The 20,559-nt window shown below is 39.4% G+C and overlaps 2 protein-coding genes across 3 annotated transcripts; both read right to left on the reverse strand.

Annotated features, from left to right (window-relative positions):
• Positions 1-415: 415 nt before the first annotated feature.
• Positions 416-16,621, reverse strand: stag2a (stromal antigen 2a). Of its 2 annotated transcripts, none has more exons than XM_053440966.1 (34): positions 16,409-16,621; positions 13,114-13,243; positions 12,900-12,978; positions 12,551-12,709; positions 12,197-12,293; positions 12,039-12,115; positions 11,377-11,581; positions 11,098-11,249; positions 10,225-10,298; positions 9,843-9,966; positions 9,599-9,697; positions 9,367-9,446; positions 8,936-9,043; positions 8,363-8,471; positions 8,067-8,184; positions 7,845-7,948; positions 7,655-7,747; positions 7,452-7,541; positions 7,163-7,366; positions 6,966-7,036; positions 6,744-6,831; positions 6,564-6,644; positions 6,277-6,369; positions 5,986-6,160; positions 5,753-5,892; positions 5,565-5,666; positions 5,196-5,344; positions 4,938-5,066; positions 4,495-4,703; positions 4,078-4,318; positions 3,658-3,768; positions 3,443-3,569; positions 2,972-3,049; positions 416-2,404 (listed from the first exon to the last, which is right to left on the reverse strand). In XM_053440966.1, exons 2-34 carry the CDS (start codon positions 13,155-13,157, stop codon positions 2,381-2,383), a joined length of 3,834 nt encoding a protein of 1,277 aa, XP_053296941.1. In that variant the 5' UTR covers positions 13,158-13,243; positions 16,409-16,621; the 3' UTR covers positions 416-2,380. The 2 variants fall into 2 exon arrangements, with proteins under 2 accessions (XP_053296941.1, XP_053296940.1); XM_053440965.1 differs by having other exon boundaries at positions 4,078-4,321.
• A 1,895-nt stretch (positions 16,622-18,516) lies between these two features.
• epd (ependymin) lies at positions 18,517-20,559 on the reverse strand. Its single transcript, XM_053441499.1, has 6 exons — positions 20,370-20,559; positions 19,637-19,668; positions 19,393-19,530; positions 19,120-19,306; positions 18,950-19,028; positions 18,517-18,815 (listed from the first exon to the last, which is right to left on the reverse strand). Exons 1-6 carry the CDS (start codon positions 20,446-20,448, stop codon positions 18,689-18,691), a joined length of 642 nt encoding a protein of 213 aa, XP_053297474.1. The 5' UTR covers positions 20,449-20,559; the 3' UTR covers positions 18,517-18,688.

A 20,559-nucleotide genomic window follows, 5' to 3' on the forward strand; every position in this document is an offset into this window, starting at 1 on the left:
AAGTGTGCCTCACAACTTTGAGAGTTTAAATGCATTAAGCTACTATTCAACAACACAAGGCTTTATTTTCTACTTCAGGAGAGCTTCCTGAATTCAACAATTCAATAGAACAGCCATGGTTTCTAAAATCCTCACTGCACTTCTGTGTTGTCTGGACAAGCGGATCACCACCTGCTTGTTGAACTAGTGATAGCACAACACTATAATATAAATGTATGTAGATGTTGGTAAAGGTTTTAGATTTTGAAAGGAACTCAAATATATTCTTTCTGTAAATCTTTCAACATTTCAATCTGTAGTATGGATTGACAGCCCCGTTCTTTAAATCTTCACACCGACACGGACGGTTTATACTTTCGTTTCATATCTCCCGACATTAATACAGATCTTAAAGGATGCAATGGGAACTTGGCAATAGAATAAAAACACAAATTTAATATACACAAATTTTTTAAATATGTGTAAACACACAGATGTATGCACATTTTCAGCAGTTCAATGCAAAACAGTAAAACAAAACGATTGATGTTAATTTACAGGCAATTCTAAGGTTGTATTTCTCATCTGCCTAACATGAATATATGGTAATGTTTAAGACCGTGTGATGGGTTTCTCTGGATTATACTGAGACTGTGAGTAAATTATAAAGATTTCTTTGTAACTACAACATGGATACACTCTTCTTTTCATAAAATCAATTTGCCATCAGGCCAACACACAGAGGTAAAGAAATATCACAACAATCCACTGAAAGACAAACAGCATACTTTCTAACTAGTAGATTAACTCTGAATAGTTACATTCTATCTCTTTATGCTTTCCCTAAAATTCCAAGCAAGCAGAAACTGCAATTATAAAATGAGCACCGATTCACAATATATAACAAATTTTTAATTGTATAATTCTGATACTATAATATTTTACTTAATAACTATAAATTTATAATAATCCTATAACTCTTACACACGCAACAGTGGTACACCAATAAATTGGCTTTTTGAAAGAATCCTCTGCACACTTGCAAACTGGAAAAATAAAACTGAAAAAACATTTCAATTCACACCCTCAACCATTTTCAAATCCTTTCTTTTAAAGATCGCGATAATGTCATGTCTGTGTTACTAGATCTTATATAATATACTGTGGAGAAACATGATCAAGATATACAAGAGATTAAATGTTTAAGACTGAGTCAAACTTGTATGTGTGACACTGTGAATACTCCAAATAGTAAAAAATATTTTTAGATGCAGCCATCAGTTTGTCAAATTACTACATTTGAGGAACTGCAGTTACTTTGTCACCCATTTGTTATAGAGAGATGAAAATAAAACACAAACAGCAGGCCATATCTAAGGTAACATAATAATTTCCATTAAAAAGGATTATTTCAGCATCTATGTGAAATAACATGATTAGAAACCATTAATTTACATTTGATTGTCATTACAAAATATCTATAAATCAAAGTCATCTACAAGGTATAAAAGCAGAACACATACATTTCTAAAAAATACCATCACAAAGAAATCTGAGATTGCCATATATCATTGGTGGCAAGGCCTTTGAACAGTATGAGACGCCAGTTCACATTATACTTTACCGTGTACATGTTTTAATATATGGCTACATGCCATGCGTAAAATCTACAGTTTAAAAATACACTGGATGAACACAATATCATTTACAATTTAATGCAGTCCAATTCAATAGCCCTGAAATTAATGCAGATTTTTATTGAAGTTCAATTTCTGGTCAGAAAGGCGTTGATTGAAGCCCATGATTATCTTGAAAAATATGGCTGTAAAATAACCATAGAGCTGAATAAACACCCCTGTGACAAAGCTCAGTGTCGTCATACTGTTCAACACCAAGTGAGCACTACAAACATCGTTAAGGTAGTTTAATTTTGCAGGGATATTTGATTTTTATCTACATGAAATTGTGTTCACCCCACCTGTATATTGGCCACTATGTATTTACATCAGACAATTTTTGTCTTCTGAATTAAACAGATTAAATGTACATATTATTCATTTGAATTTCAATCTGTTTATTGTCCCATCACCATTCACCTGCAATATGTCTGTACTGGCACTTTTATCAACCCAAACAGTGTCACCCTAGTAAAGCTAACATCAAGTCATTTTGTGGGCAACTGAACAAAAAAAAAAAAACTTCTCCTGCAGCGTGACAGAAGGATGGTTTGTGAAAATATCAGAATAAAATTCATATTCAAGCTCTCCCTCAGAGTTTTGACAAAGTGTTGTTGAGGCAAACATTGGTGTCTCGCAAACCATTTAGAAAAGTCCATTTGGCTCCATCCTGATCTTCACGCATCTCCCGAGGATTTTGATGACTCACTGTCCATCCTTTTTTTTTAGTACATTGAGACATTGAGAACCTTAAAACAAACACAAAGTATTACGAAAAATAGGGTTAGGGTTATAACAATGGCAGTTTTCAATAATCAATAAAAAAAATAATCAACATTTTTAAGTCCTGAATTTGTTTAAAAAGCACAACAGCCAAACATGTTAATTACAGGATTGAGAAAGATATCCCTTTTGTAAAGTATATTCAAACTATTATTATTTACTATAATTTTACAATATTAAACCAACATTGGTTTTTACAGAAATGTTTCCTGTTTCTTGTCATTAGGGTGACATGGGGATCGTAGGGAGGAGAGTATTCATTTAACTTTTGTTATCCAAATGTGATCCAAGAAAGGTTGAATCAGGGGCAAGTGGACTTGGTTGTAGATACTTGTAGATACTTCCTGTGGTGTGAAGGCGAAACATCTACAACCAAGTCCAATTGCCCTTCTCCAGACACATCTTGATAACTGTGAGCTAGATGTAGGAGAATCTTCACACAGAAATCCAAGTGTAGTGTTTATACTGTCCTTTATTAATCAGTCACTATCATGACAAATAACAGGCCGATATTATGAGTAGAAAATCCTTACCGAATCATCCATAATGGAAGATGGATCAAAGTAATCTGGCTTCAGTTCCGTTCTTTCTCTTCGATTCTTTGTTGCCGGCTTAAAAACAAGAGTTCAGTCAGAACAAATTATTATGGAAAAGTATTTGGAAATAATAGTTTTAAAGAAAAAGTTACAATATATCAAATGATGCAAATGAAATGCGGCAACTTTAGTCAATTTTACTCAATCACTTTTCCTGATGTGCAGATTCTGATATATGACACTTTTGGGATGTAATAATACTACAGCGAGTTTCTTTGTATGCAGTGATCACACACATATTCATATACACTTCACGCACCATCATCAATACATTTTTCTTTGGAAACTTTGCTGAGTTTAAATGAGTTTGCAGAGTTTGTAAGATTTATATAAATATTAATATAAGACACTGTCTGTTGGCATTCATTTGACAAAAGCAGTGTTACAGTTAACATGATTGAAAATTACCAAATCGATGTCCATTGTGTCAAAATCCATGCCCTCATTGATGTCCTCCAAGCGGTCCTCGGACGACATCATCACATCCTCAACTATTGGCTCCTCATCATCCTCCATGAGTCCTGAGCCTCGACGACTGAGGAGGGCACGTACATAAGATACATGTTAAGCGACGGAGCTTTCTTATATCAATTACTTATTTAAATAAACAAGTACCATCTTACATTGCTTGCTGCATGTGGTTCCTCATCTTGGTATAGTGCATGTTAACCCGCTCTTGCTGCTGACGCGCCTCAGCTTGTTGCCTCTGTGTCAACATCCAAGTAACCTGGGTACTGTGGGACAGTGGGCAGCATTAAACATGACTTCAATATGTCCATACTTTGACAGAAATAACATAAGGTATTAAAGAAAGCATCAACATTTGCCAAAATCAAGTTCAAGGTAAGCGAAAGGAGAAGGTACAATACAGTCGCTTTAAGATTCTGAAATGTTTTAAATTTGCTAAAAAATGAAAAAATATATGTTTTCACCTAGACATTATCATGGGCAAATATTGTCATTGATCCATTTCAAATTAAATTTACAACACAGTGCAGTGTGTACAAAGTGAGAATAGACACTGTAGATAGAGTTTTTTTTACTTGTAGTCAATGGCAGCCTGGTGGGGATGGTGCGGCTGCTGCTGCTGGGTAGGCACATGCTGATGGGGGAGCTGCTCTGCTGGCATGGTGTATGCAGCCGTGTAGCTTTCCTCTGGCCTCATCTTCTTTGGATCCCTCAGTACAGTAGAGGTGACGTGAGGTGAATGCATCATCACTGGCGTTTGCACGTTTTGCTCACGGTTCATCCAGACTGCATCACTGCTGCTGCAGCTGTTCTCTTCTGCTGGAGAAAAAAACCTTTCACTTGCTGTAATTTACTGAATGCATGCAGTGGCCATAATAATGTGTGCAGTGGGAACAGGCAAGGTAGAGTAGGAACTAAAGGAAGAGTTTGCCTACTAAGTCCCAAGGAGAATAATCATTCCAGTGACTGAGACCCATTGTTGAATTGCTCACCTTCAGGCAGTTTCCTTTTGCTAGTCGTGGCTGGTTTAGACTTCTTACTTCTGATGGAGGACCCCCGACTGCTGATCCCACTGATGACAGACATGGTGTCATCGTCACCTCCAACCTGCAGGGAGTTCCTGTAGGAGATGAGGGGCAGCCAGCAGTCCTCTCGCTGCAGAGCCATCTGTAAGGTCATGAACCGCTCCAGGTACGCATGACTGCAGAAGTCGGATTGAAAAGAGATTTAGCAATTTTAGGTGATGTTTACCCCTCAGACTCCAAAAGTGTTTTGCGGGCTCAAACACTTCACCCACCACTCCATCAGCATAGTGGTGAGTAGATTATGAGTGAATTCCACATTTTTCATTGAACTATCCCTTAAAGAATTCCTCGACAGCTCTGTGCTCACAACAGACATAAATCACTGCATGAATCTTGTGCCTCAGACTTACACTGTTCTCTTGTCCTGTCGCATGAGTTTGCTTGAGAACTCGCTCAGAATATCCAGATATGCTAGATTCAGCGGAGGACCCCCCTCTCCGTGGGGACTGGGATCTTTAAAAGCAAACTCAATCCCATCCCTAGAACAAACAACAGGCAAATAATGAATGAACAGCTTTCCTTATTAAAAGACACACAAGTCATTGTAAGAGCTGAGTTGCACGCAACGCTGTAAAACCACAGGGGCTTGGATAAGGACTGCTACTTACTTATGTAACATGGCAATAGCATCCCTGGTCTTCATTTGATCCAAGCCAAAGGTTAATGAGAAGCGTCGGGCAAGCTCTTTAATGCCACAGAAGGCTGAAGACGAGCGGTCGATGTTGATGCCAAGTTCTGACAACATCTCATTGAATAACTACCAAAAGGAAAAAAAAAAATTAGATTTCCTCACCCCTGTTTTCACAACTGAGAGGTTTAAATTTGAGACTCAATGCATTTGTGATCTGAAGTTTTAGATAAACATAAATTTGGTAGAACTAAAAGGTTTATTAATCTGCATCATCCCAAAAATGTAAGGACACTAAATCAGTTGTCTTTTTAAACATTTAAGTTTCTACCTGGGATGGAAAGCTTACCCTTTGAAGGCTCAGGTTGAGTGTCTTCGCACATTGTACTTTGTCGATTTGTCTCGTTTTGCTCATTGTTTCTTTGATGATATCTCCATAGTCATTGTAATACTAAGGAGAGAGGGATGAAATCTTATTAAGAAGAAGTGCAGGACTGGAGGAATCTTCATAATTTCAAAAAAAGGGTTAAAACCTACCCTCATGTATTGCTTAAATATATCGGCTCCGGTGTCCATTTCCACAACATTGTAAACGATTAATTTGCAATAGGAAGCTAGAAGATTTCTTCGCTTGTGCAGAGCCTCGATTTTACTGGCTTCATCGTCTTGATGTCCGTCTGAAAGATGTAAAAAAATTATAAGACACAGTCCGTGCCCCATGTACCACATTTTTGTGAGCGTGGTTAAAACAACAGGTGCTTGACTCTCACCTGTGCTGTTGTTGTCATCATCCTGATCAATGAAAACATGATCCAGGATGAAGTTGAGCATCTCTGCCTGCAAAGTAGAGTCTGGGACATAGACCAGAGGCTCAAGTTGTTCCCGGCCTGACGACATCATTTGGTGACTGAAGATCATTAGCAGATCACATAGAATGGTGAAGGCCTGGAATAAACACAACAACAGCGTTTATGACAACACTGACCAACCACATTTCCAGCTGTAGTCTCGAATTGAAGAACAACAGGAATAAAAGAACCGTCCAGTCAGCATAATCCCACCTGCTCCTTTACTGCTGTGTTAACGCTGTTTAGGTAACGCTGACACATTAAGGAGAATGCTCTCATCTGCTTTCTCAAGGTCACCGTTTCTCCCTAAAAGAGGAGGAAGATTTCAGTTAGACAGTCCTGTAAGTGTATAACGTTTTTAAATGACCTAATTAACAGTTGGATTGTCCCAGTATATAAGAAGAACCTTCTTCAAGGACTTTGAGAAAACATTTCCTGGACCAATTTAATGACAAAGAAACATATCTGTGAGACATCCAGGACCAATAATGGACAAATACCTTTAGTGAACTGCCATCTGAAACCTTTGCTAGCTGCCACAGGATGATGTAATGTGTGCACTGCATTGCGTGAATCACAATCTGAGGGGGCGAAAGTCGAGCAGAGCAGACGAGATGTTCATTCAGTCAGATTGAATTTGTTGTTGTTACTGACGATCTCAATTGTTCAGACTTTGATACCTGTTCAGGCATATCCCCATTCTGCAGACCCGAGTTGAGGAGTCTGTAGGTGCTGGTGAAGAGATCCCACTTGGAGAGGTCATGGGCACTAGAGAGAGTGAAAAATGAAAAGTCGAAATAGAACATATCATGTTATTAGTCACGCCTTCTCACAATCTTAAATAAAAACAACAAAAACTGATGACAACAAAACACAAAGCACAATTCCACCAGTTCCTTTACTTGTGGAAAGCGCTGATCTTCTTGAGTGTAGATAGAACTTGGTAGGCGTCATCATCATCTAGTTCTTCCCCCTGACAAATAAAGAGATCCAGCTTGTGAAATCCTGGACATTCACTCTCGCCTCTGCCTCTGTGAACATCCTTTCACACTATCGATAGCAAAGCAACGTCTCACACATAGAGTCTCACAGCACCCACCTCTTGCAGGAAGTCCTCCAGGAGTCTGCTGAACTTGTCTACAAGCTCATCAAGAAGCTGGGAGCGGGCGATGTCCACGCGGTTAAAGATGGAGAACTCGTCATTGCAGAGATAATGGTAGGTGGTGGAGCAGGCCTCCAGGACCTCGGTCTCTGTGTGCTTATCCAACACTTCCCAGATTTGCCTCAACAACGCATCCAAATGCTTGATGGGAACATAACATTGTTTGAGTGACAATGTATCAAATTTTAGTATGCATACTTTAGTAAAATGCTAAAAATTAACAAACCTTCTCTAACCGGCCAGTTGTGTAGATGTCAAGATCAAAATACTTTGGTATTTGTAGCAAATTGGTCACCTTGTCAATATCGACACAGTACTATGACAAGAACAGAGGAAGCAGCACGGATCAATGGTCAGGAATCACACACATTGTCAAGTAAATAAAAAAGTTAACTACATGAGCTCCTTGGCTATAATGCAAGTGTTCACCTTTGCCAGCAACAGAGGCAATGCAACAGCAAACATCTCTGTGATCCGTGTCCGATCATCCAGCTGTGTTTTCTTCTCCTTTGCAGTCAGGACCTTTCGTGCACAAAAATACAAACATGTTACCATCACAAAATCATTCAAGAAACAAATTTGCTCATCTCTGTATCGGGCAAGACAAGCAGGCACTCACCCTCTTTCCCGAGCCTCTGCCAACTGGAGGGTGACATTCACAAGCCTGCCGAATGGCACAGAGCATGATTTCAACCAGAGCTGTCTCCTGGCGATCAGTCAAGGCTAAAAAACACAGACAGGTTAAGTTACTGCCAACGTGTATGTGAGACTAGATTTCCTTATTTCTCATATTGGAGCTGAAAATGTGAACCAGCAAGGCTCTGAGACTGTTGTCTCTTACACTCCTCTCCTGGTATGGGTTCATCCAGCAACAGGCTAATCATTGTCTCCCAGTCCTTCAGCAGCTCCGATCCACACTCCCATAAGCTATCCACCAAGTAGGCCCCATGTTCATGGAGCTGCAAAACATCAAATTCTTCATTATAAACTAGTCAAATGAAAACATACTGGATCATTGTTAATTCCAGAGGTAACATTCGATTAAAAAAAATGGAACACAAATAGCCATGATCAAATCCTGTCCCCATGATCACATGGTTAATATCCAGTAACATTGACACGCTGACGTCTGGTTACCTCGCTCTCCAAGTAGAAGAAGACAGTAGTTTTGATAAGGCTGCCGTTGAGGCTCTGCCTGCCCCTCCTGGGTAATCCCTCCTCCTCTGGACCACGATGACTGAAAAGCCTTCAACCAGCACAATACAAGACTGTTAAACATGTCCAGTGAAGGAAGATGGAACAAATGCTTGCAGACCCTTTAATAATAATAATGTATTTTTTATATAGTAAATTTCATACATAAAATAGAGCTCAAAGTACTTTCGTGCGTGTCAATAGATTTGGATTTTCCTGTTTTCCCCGACTTAATTCGTCATGGTTTGCATATGTCAAAATAAACAAGCAGAGTTCATATCTATTATTCGCATGTAGTTAGATACTCTGTTGAAAGGCTACACAGCAACATATCACTTTGTATTTTTGATTTTGCAGTTAAATGGGATATCTCCCGCAAAAAGCCATCTTCCAAGCCAAGAGAGGGAGGGAAGGGTAGTAGACCTGAAATGTTCCCTATCTCTAAAACCGTGTTATGTGTTGGAGGGTCAAATTCACCTAAATCAATAGTTTGATTTGCAAAAATAAAACACTTACTTCTTAAAGAGAAATTCTCCTGCTGAAATAGCGATGGGTCGATGTGCTGAGTAAACCAGGTGATAGACACTCTCACAGTCCTCTGCTGTCAGAATCTCGTCACTACTCCTGTTAGTTGAGATGAGCACTTTCTTAGTGATTCAGGCAAATGTAATGAATGAAAATGAAAAGCATTTAGCCTTAAAAGGTAAATGTGAAATTATCTGGTTCAAATGTTCTCACAGAAGCTTTACAGATGAGGGAGAAATTAACTTTTGAAAATCAACTAAAATATGATCATATTCTTCGTATTTCATATTCAATGTCAGCATTAAACATAAACAATGACAAGTATGAGCAGTAGTGGACACTGGTAATGTCTTTAATTTGTTCCAAAATGTATTAGATTCAATACACAATGTTTCCATTCAAGAGGAAGACAGGTTACTCACTGTAAGACAAGTGTCAGAAGTTTAATGGCTTGCACTGCGACATCATATTCCTTATCCAGAGTCATAGACACAATGCGGTCCTGCGAATGACAATATGAAGTTTAAATTAGGACGTTATTCTTTATGTATCTGCGTTTAAAGAATGAACAAATGAAAATCCTGTAAATCTTATACTTATAAAAAATGTCTGAGAAGTACTGAAGTACTGAAGCGATGCTGTTTGCTGGCTCACCTTGAAGCGACTTGTGAAGAGCTCCAGTCGAAGACCGAGCTCTCGGTTGTAGAAGAGGCCTTGCAGGGCGGTCAGGCACTTCAGTCGCACCTCACCTTGCTGTCATCACAGTAGAAATACAGATAATAGTTATCATATCGATCCCCAGTCTGAGTTTACAGATGTGTCCAATGTTCACTGTTTGTGTGTGTCAGTTCGCTTGAATTAATTTTATAAACAACCCAGATGCATTGTGTTAGCTCACCTTGTCATGCATTGTCCAGCCAACATACTTCAGGTAACTATCGTTGAGGAAGGCGTCACTGTACAGCTTCATCCACATTCCAATCTCCTCGATACAAACAGCTCGAATTTCAGCTATAGCATCACTGGAAAACGCAAGAGAACATATGAGAATTTAATCAATAGGTGTATAATTTGGCAACATGTCAACAGAACAGTTCGGAAGTTTTACATTTCAAAATCTAAACAAAAAAATGTATGTGCACTTATTGCTCTGTTGACATTAAATTCCCACAAGAGGGCGCCAAACAACTGACAATGTACATTGCACATTGCCTGTGTTGTTGGGGCAAACTCAGTCATCAGAACATATGTAAAGTAAATAATATCAAAAATCCACTTACCGATATCTGTGAACAAACACCCCTTTGAAAATTGCATTCATCATGTTTTCAATGTCATCTTGATTTTCTTGAAGCTGAAGTAAAAACACAAAGTTAATGTTTAGGAAATTATCAATATCTCAAGAACTAAATTCCTCCCAAAAACTGCACTCCTCAATCTCCAAACACAAACATTTGAAGTGGAGGTGTTTGAGTCCACAAAGCACTTTTTGGGTTTCAGGGGTAAATAGTGTAGCCGATAAATGTCCTTTCTTCAGACGTAATAAAACACAAAAAACAACCGTAGACTAAAACATGGTGTAAATGAGGCTGTTTCAAGTTGAATATGAATGTCGGGGCTTACGGACACTTTGATGACACCACAGGAGCAGCATGCAAGCATGACTTTGTTTTATGTTGTGTAACAAAGTGTACCCCTGAGACTCCAGAAGTGTTTTGTGGACCCAAACACTTCACCCACCCCCCCATCGACAGAGGGGTGAGTAGATAATTAGTGAATGTTCCTTTTTTGGATGAACTATCCCTTTAGCAGCTACTGGACTAAATATATATGGACGTCAAATTAAGATATTATTTCAGGTCAAATGTTTTTCATAGATAATTAACTATTTGTACATAGACTACAAGGCTGGACAAATTGAGAATCTCCTTCATTGCTAACGGTGCTTTCAGACCTAACCCTAACCCTAACCCATTATATACAAAGTCAACTAAAAAGGCACAAATAACCACACATTTGCAATCGGAATCTGCATTAGGGCAAATTAAAACATTTTCAGGCCTCTGTGCAGCTAAAAGATTTCAGTACCAAGAACAAGTATTTGGAGACAAGGAGTGGTTGCAAGTGTTAAAACAATACATTTGTATTCTCACCTCTTTACGTTTCTGTAACAGGAGCTCCAGCCTATCATTGGCCCGATTGGCGATGACTTTGTTCCTCTCCGCCTCGTACTGTCTTTGGGTGTTGTCCATGTTGATGCTCAGGTTCAGAGCAACGTTCACCAAGGCTGTCATCAACTTCATGGCTGCCAAAGAGGACAAAAATCTGAGACACTCCTGAAGGAACAACAGCTTCCTGACAATACTAGCATAAACATACAGGAAGGCAAAGGGCGCCGATGCACAATATCAGAGTGCACATTAAAAACTGACCTGCGAGTGTGCTTGTGTGTCTAAAGGCCCGAACTTGTGAGTCAGACAGGCCTGTGAGTAGCGAGATGACTGTGTCCATCATATACTCATCATAGATGATGCTGTACTGACACTGACGCACCAGAACTGCGATGAAATCAAAGAAGCCTATTCTGAACTTCTTCCATTGTGGCCCCGACAAAGTTAATGGATAGTCCCCACTGTCCTGTTTGAGGAGAGCAGAGAGATGATCAGGTTCAGGTCAGAAGTGCTACATTTGTTTTACACCATGTTCAGTTCCCATTTAAATCTGTCAAATTTGAACCAAAAAGGTATTTAAATATACAAAATTTACACTCGGTTTTTCTACGTTTTGGTTTGTGCTAGGTGTTATTCCAAGCTCGCAGCTAAATCTGGCATTACTGCTACACACTACCGGAATTCACAGACATCTGCCTCGCCCAATATAACTTGGACACAGCGTTCTTCTCTGGTATTTAAAGGATCATTGATGTTGACAATTATCGCCACCTACTTGTGTGAGCTTCTTGTGTTGATATTGTATAAACCTGAGGTAGTGTGGACCGAAAGGTTGGGAATGTAAGGGAAAATATCTATTTGAAAAAATACTGCAGTAGTGCATTCAAGTTCTTAAATAAAAAATTAAAAACAGCCTACATCACCTCATCAAACTCCTCTGTCATTTTTCGAATGATCTCTGAGTTCTGCATATGTCTGAACATCTCTCCACTCACAGCACCTACAGGAAGAGTCACACAATGTCAGTCAAATCCTGAACATTCAACTACTTTCAAGCACCTGCCGCTGGTCAGACACTCACCTCTACAGCCAGAGCACTGAATGAAGAAGTTGATTAAGTCCAAGAGTGCAACGTCCCTGTCATGTTTGTATGCCTCAATCCAATCATCAACAACGGACTGGAAAAGAAAACAGGACCAAGATGATTTATTCATGCATCGAATCAGCACAACATTCAGGATTAAAATCATCCTAGAATCATCCTAGAGAAGATGACGTTACACTGCAAAGAGCTAATCAATACACCAATAATATAAGACACATCTACAACACCAGTCAAAATATATTCTGAGGTACAAAACAAAGGTAAACAAGATGTGGGGACACAAAACAAGATAAAAAAAATCATTTTACAATACTACACGGGTGCACCCACCTGTGTGGCACTCTTCCCCGTTTTAACCACCTCGAACAGGGTCATATTCTCCATTCCATTCTCCTGATGATTGCCATTCACCAGGCCAAGACCAGGGACCCTCCCGGCTCCCCCACCTTTGGCCTTGTCTCCCGGCGCCTTCCTGCCTTTCTTAGCTGCCTGTAGAAAAGACAGATGTTCGATGGTGGAGACATTGTGCGATTACATTCCGTGTGTGCAAACTGAATACCTTATCCTTAGTGTGAATTTAAATTCTGCCGCAGTGTAAAGATAACCATATTATCTTCATTTACACTCGGATTGTTATGGAAAAGGAATACATGAAGACAGACGGTTTGAATAAACTTACTGTGCCCTTTGCTGCCTTTGCATGTTTGCCATCAGGATCCTCAAAGTCAGTATCTGAAGACAACTGAGATTCTGCCTCTCTGTGAACACAAAGTCAATTACACCTCATAAATAACTTACGTTTCAGAGGATAGGAAACACATGCAAAAGAAGCTTTCGAATAAGAAAATCAATGAGTTTCATTTGATGATAGATGTTTGTGATCCACTGCTTACTGAGGAAACTGAAATTCTGTGTGCAAATCCTGCGCTGCTATCATTTCTTTAACATGTTTTGGATCTGCCGGTGGAGGAGGTGCCTCTTCTGCTCTGGACTCAGAACAAGATGGTATCTTTTCAACTGCACCTGGAAAACAAGACAAATCGGAAGAGTGCATTCATTAACGACTACACTGTCACGAGCTGCAACGAGGCACAATCTAATCAAAGTAGGTCTTCATCAAGGCTCAGTTTCAAGAACCCATGTAATCTCCACAAAGGGAGAAAGACAATAGGTCTATATCTTATACCAGACATCAGGTCCAAATAAACACCAGCTTGCTTTAAACGCGTTAGTGATATGAAGCCTGTAGAGATGAAGACAATGCAGAGATATCATATTAAAGCTTTGTTAGATTCATGTGCATGTAGAAAACAATGTCTGTGCAGGTGACGGATTTCTCTCTGTGTGGCAGTAAATATGAATATTTGCTCACAAGCTCACCGATTTTCGACATTATCCCTTGAGGTGTTTATTCTCAGGGTTGAACAGGCAGTTGACTCGCTCATAAAACATGTACAGGTCCCCAAAATAGCACAGATGTAAATAATACAAATAACTGCCGGTTGAATTCCAGTCCTGGTATCGTGCATGCTATCCTCTGTTATACTGTCACTGATACTTGGATACTTGAACAGATCGGAGCCATTGTTTGTTATTGGTAAAACTGCTTTTCCGGCGATGACAAAATTGCTGATGTTTAAAGGGCCTGTGCACGGAAAAATTTGTTGAACACTCATTAAAATCTAAACCCATTAATAAATTGAGGTTTTCAGCTTAATGTAGAGATTTGATGCTTTTCTCCATTTTAGACAAATTGGCAAAACAAAGCATCAATCTGAAGATATCTCCCTGGGGTCTGGGAAAATGTGAGGCAATATTCTACAACATTCTTTACAGAAAACAATTATTTGATTAATCTCATGTGAATAACTGCAGAATTAAATGATCATCAGATGGAGCCCTGCTTTATTCCCACAGCATGGCCAGAGCTCCTCTCAAACAAGCTTTAGATACAGGATTGATGGAGATGTTTCCTGGATCACTCATTCACTTCCACTCAACTTTTTTACAGAGGACTCTGCTGCTTCTATCTTGAATTGTGCAGACAATTCTGAGCTTGGAAATCGTTTATTTATGACGCCCACACTGCACATCTTAAATTAAAGATAAAACATTTCATTTATATTTACTTGGTGCTGAAATAATGAAATAAACATGATTGATGTGATCTTTGCCAGCTGAATAACCGTTTGTCATTCATTAAATACAAATAAGAACTAAGAGGTAATACATCACATTTAGGGAAATGTGCATGTTTATCTTCATTTCATACCATTGCTAATTAGAGAAAGAGAAAATATGCGTTAAGAGATTATGAGACCCAGCAGAGCTGAAAAAGCAAATGGTTACAGTGAGTTCTGGAGTCACATTATTATTTCTTTTATGATTTTTGCTCCAGAGTGAAGGTTGTGGTTGGAAACTCAACAGTTGAAAAACCAGCAAATCATTTCACAAATCTGAAGTAAATCAACTGTGTTATATCTCCTCACCGTACTTGCACAATCAATTATGTAAATTATATTATATTGCAATTTTTGAAAATTATATTGCAAAAGTTTCGGGCACGAAGATATGACCAAATACTTTAAAGATGAAAAGGTTCATAGGAGTGGATAACAAATAGTTATCATGACAAATGTCACACTTAACTCACACAATATTATTTCTGGATCATTTTTGTTTTATTATAATTAGTATTATACATTGGACTTTTGTTGTATTGCTATAAATGAACGTTACATTGTAAAATATTAGCACTGGGTGACCTGAGGTAGATTGTAAAGTACTTGTTATTGTTATTAATTGTTGTTAGGTATTCTTCCTCAATTTACTTGATAAAGATGTATAAATATATATTTAATCTTTGTTATATTGCAATTTATCACAATTACAATAATAATTATTGATATTGTTTAATTGCCCAGCCCCAGTACAGATACTGTACGGCACCACTATAATTATTTAATCAGGCCGAGTTTCATAAGGACAATAAGGGAGTTTTTGCAGTTGGGCAGTGGAAATTTATTCGAATTCTTAATAAATTCTTTCTTCCATCATTTTCTTTGTGAAGGGAATTGCCCATAGACTGTATATACAGAGAAATTGCGACATAGATAATTGGGGATATCAGGGTGGTGATATTGTGTACTGTTACACGTGGTGGCCACACACATACACCCCCCCCCCCCCCCCCCCACACACACACACACACACACACACACACACACACACACACACACACACACACACACACACACACACACACACACACACACACACACACACACACACACACACACAAACAGGTGGTGTGTTTGATCCTGTCTCACTGTTGGATCTGAACTGACCTCTTGACCCGGAGCTGGAGACAAACTGTACAGAGGAAGACTGACAGGTGGTCTGAACTTTACCAGGCGGTTATGTGACAGACGCACTGAAGCACCGACACTAAATCTCCTACTCATTCCTTGCTGACTGACAGAAACGACATTTAAACCCTGACTCCAGGATGTACTGGAAATGTGACGCGGTTGTCCTGTGACCATAAAGGCTCCCGCGTACTCCGTCCAAGTCACCATCAGATAATTAGTTTAGTAGTGTCCTCACAAGTACGATGTGATCATAAACTTTAACATGACTTCTATTGTGAAATAACTCGATCCCAAAACCGTTGTGGCCAGTGCAGCTGTATTCTCCCGAACTCCAAACAGCACCACAGATGTTCCCCGGGCTGCCACAGAGTCCTGTCAGCTCTTCGTCTCTGCTACGACGGCCGAGCAGCTCCCAGGCTAACGCTAATCTCACGGTGATTTGACGTTAGCCGATGTTTTATCTAGCCGCTAGGACCAGCCGTCGTTAGCTTCTTAATGCGTAACGAGCTGCTACAGTTCAGATTTAGGTCCACGTTGAGATTTCGATACAATCACAGCGTCGGTTTCGTCGCTAGCATGACTAGCATTGCTATTAGCTGTGGTTGGCTAACGACACCACTGCTTTTCCCGACCTGGAAGCTTTGCTCTCCCTTGTCAATGACGTCGATTATAATTTACTCTGGGGGGGGAAAGTGGCATTTCTGTGTGAGAGAGCCCTGTTGACAGAGCCGTGTAGCCGAGCAGCTAGCACAGCAGCATCAATGACAAACTCCCTGGATGTTAACACTCGCTCACTATCCGCCATTTTACAACTTACCTTGTTTTAAATCATAGACGGACTAAAAGCGAATATTCCAAACGTTGCGGAATTTGCAAGGATGCTCTCACCAGTGTCCTGCACAAACTGTCATTTCCCAAACCTCAGAAACTGTGGTTTAATGTGCTAGCTAGCGTGAGGAGGCTCCTTGGTGGCTAATATAGCAAGGTACACTTTGTATTTGCCTTGTTATGAATGTAGCACACACGCCACCTGTCGGCGGAACCGGGAAATGCTGGTCAAAGGGGCCATATCATATCCTGTCCGTCAGTGCTGATCCCTTCAGGACACACACGCTCACTATACCGACACACACTCTTACTATATATACACACATAGTATACTCACACTCACTATACATATACCACAGACACACTCTCACTATACACATACTCACTACACACACTCAATATACATACACCACACACATACTCTCACTATACACGTACTCACTATACTCACACTCATTTAACATATACTACACACCACACTCACTGTACACCCACACACACTCACTATACATATACTGCACACCAAACACACTCACTATACACATACTTACTACACACTCTCACTGTACACACTATATGTGGGAAATTAACACCAAGCTTTCACAGTCCTGGATTCACTATGTTGGATAATAAGCCACAAATATAGTAATGTGTTGCAGGAATACTAATAGTCCCACAAATGTGTGAATTCCAAAGATGATAAAAACAGTGTTTTTATAAATATATAGTGATTTTACATTTCTGCTTTGATCAGAACCTAAAAGGTATTTATCCCAAATAACTGATGTCCCCATTCAGCCCAAGTCATTCGTAATGTTTACCTCATATCTATTCAACTTTTGCCGAGCCACTACTTCTGATTGGACAAAGCATAATTTGTGTTCATTAGAATAGATAAATATTATTTCCTCTATATATGTAAATAGGGTCAGACAAATATTCACACGTGTTGATAATACTGATTGTTAGGCAGTTGTAAAAGATTGTTGTAAGTTATATGGTGCATGAGTTCACATTAAGTCAATCACAAATATATAAAAATAGTTTTAAACCAGAGATATATTATGTGATCACAATGTGGCCTCCAACAATCGGCTGTGTGGCCTAGGTGGTAGAATGGTCGTTGTCCATCAAGAAGGTTGGCGGTTCAATCCCGACTCTTCCCCATCTGCAAGCTGAAGTGTCCTTGGCAAGATACTGATCCCCTAAAATTGTCAGGACTCTTTATTGCACATTATCTTACACTATGTAAATTAAAAAACATAAATAAATAAAAAATATACAAAAATTAAATTAAATTAAAAAAAAATATTAAATTAAATTAAATAAATTCAGCGCAGTCCACTTCTGAGCAGGAAGAGCGCAGTGCACTTCTGCACAGTAAGGGCACAGTTCACTTCTGCGCAGGAGGTACATTAAAAAAAATAAAAAAATAACAGAAAATAAATCAAAAGTAAATTTTCACCACTTTCAAATTTTCTGCAAATTTTGGCAAGAATTTGAGCTTGTTAAAGGCCTCAAAATTAATTTGAGGCCTTTAACGACCAATTAATTTGCCTGAAAAATAATAATAATATCGTTACACTGTCTGTCAGTGCTCGGGCCTTAATAATAATATAAGCATTTTATAGCTTTCAAAGAGAATAATTAAAAGTAAAAAAGTACACATTTAAATGTCTTCACGGTCAGTTGTTGCGGTTTGTTATTTTTTTATTTATTACTGTTGCATAGTTCTCTTTTTTGGAAGTGTCAGAGTTATATTATTCCTACAAAGATAGACAGGCCTCCAGACCTGAAAACTCCATTTATTATTAAAACTCTGTGTTAATACTATCTATAACACTATTAAGACTAATAAAACCAATACTGATATTATTATGGGCAATATTCACACTTAGACTGATCCAAACATGTTGATATTTAGAAAATCAAGTTTCATTAAAACGCTTTACTTCACAGGTCACATTGTAAAAACGGTAAAGGGTTTTGCCTTTTGAACTTTCCATGTACCTCTTGCTGCTACATGTCCCCTGTGAGGCCAAAATAAAACTCTTAACAATGAAATAATCTTGGGAGAAAGAACTTGCTCTATACACATTTGACAGCTTTGACATTTTATTGCTCCATTAATCATATCTGACAGGTTTTGTAAGCAGGACCAACTTGAAAAGCGACCAACTGTTAGTGATTATGACTACATCTATAATCCATGTTATATCTCGTGTCCCCCTCATTACATCCAAATGTAATTCTGCTGGTGAAGCCTCATCTACATGAACTCGTTGATGAAGCTGTTCACTGTCCCTTCAGGCGTCTCCTCCACAGGCAGTCCCTGGCAAAAGGAAGGCACCACGAGGAGATCGGGATCCTTGATCTCGTTTTCAACGTCCAAAAGGCTTCGAGAAAGTGAAATAAACATTAAATGGAGATCTAAAGCATTATAACTTCTGCTCCCAGTAGATATGAGAAAATATCATAAACATGCTTGGAGTGTTGATTGCCATTAAAAAAGATAAAAGAAGAAACCAACCTGAACATGAATGATGTCTCGTCTAAGTACATTGAGAACACAGGCAAACATCCCATGGTTACAGACATGGAGTAGTAGCCTGAAAAAGAGAAAGATATTAACAACTATGAATGATACACTCTTTACATTGTCACAAGAAGATTCACATTATTTGACAGCAACTGTCCCACCCTTCTTGTCTGGCATGGATCCCACCCACGCGTTGATCTTCAATCCCTCTCCTTCAATGGATGGGTTCCCGCTGTTTATCGTCGCCAGAAACCTGGCCTCATCAGGAATTTGTAGAGGATGGATGGTGCACTGCAGTGTCTTTTTCTCACAGGTCTGGTTTTTGCTGTCAATCTCATAGAATATTCCCTGCCAGACGTGGACATAGAATCAAAGATCAGGGCCAAAAATCAGTTAGTGAGTTGTGACATTTATTCAAGTGAGAAAACTGTTACCTCCTCAAAGAACATCAGCAGATCCAAACTCAGTGAGGTGTTTGCGAAGTGGCTCTCGTTTGATCTGAACCGCAGTTTCTTGCCCATCGAGTCGTAGGTGATGGCCCCATATGCTCGCATTTCACCCTTCATTTTCATCTGGTGTCATTCAACAACAAACAGTTCATATAGAGAGAAACGAGTGGTGGTTTGATCATATGTCCAGGACTTGTCCTGGTGCTGTAAATGTTCAAAACAAACTCACCACAGACAGGAATCCTGTCATGTTAGGTGAATCTGAAAAGACAACAGCTGGTTAGAGGCAGGGCCGCTGCTAGCAATTTGGGTGTTGATAAAATAAAACAACAAATATTTGTAAGAAAAACAGAACTTTTCAATTAGTCACACAGAAACTCAGAAACACACACACAACACCTATTTGAAAGAACAACCTTCTTCAATGAAATAAATCAAAGAATGTTATCCCTGTTGTACTATTGTTTAAATTATATAAATTTAAAACAGAACTATACGATTAGTCACACAAAACAGAGGAAAAGTTACAAAACTGTACAAACTCTGCAGAAGACAGTATATATTGCACAACTGAACAGGCATCAGTTGCAGGGTGCTCTACAGATGCATACGTCTGCATTACATTCTGGGGCAGAGGCCCAAGCATCCAAGCACAGCTCCACTGCCCCAGCCAGAGTGTGCACAGCCAGGCCAAAGCACCACAAAGCCCGGGGGGTGAAGCACCCAGCCCGCCTGCACAGCTCTCCAGGCCCGGCCAGCGCGCATGGAGCCACAGGCAGTGTCGGCTGCAAAGCAACATCTAAGTAGCATTCTGTACCCTTGACACATTCTTAAGCTGATAAAAAAAAAAGTTTTCAATAAACGCAAATAGGAAATCTGTTATCTAGGAAGCCACTTGACACGGACCACTCAAAATTAATCAACAATGCAGGAACCAAAATGACAGAACCACAAATTCTTACGACAAGGCTGATGGTGGTGATCTGCATGTGTGGCGGCAGTCAAGCATATGAGGACGACGAACGTGACAGCTGTATACATTTTCCTGGTCCAGAGGGAGTCACAACACAATATCTGAGATGTCAAAAAACAGCCGTAAGTGCATCTGGCTTCCAGTTGAATCTATCCCTGCTTTTATAGGGCTGCAGGCCG

The sequence above is a fragment of the Pleuronectes platessa genome, chromosome 15 (assembly GCF_947347685.1).
Source record: "Pleuronectes platessa chromosome 15, fPlePla1.1, whole genome shotgun sequence".
In the NCBI taxonomy this organism is placed as follows: Eukaryota; Metazoa; Chordata; class Actinopteri; order Pleuronectiformes; family Pleuronectidae; genus Pleuronectes; species Pleuronectes platessa.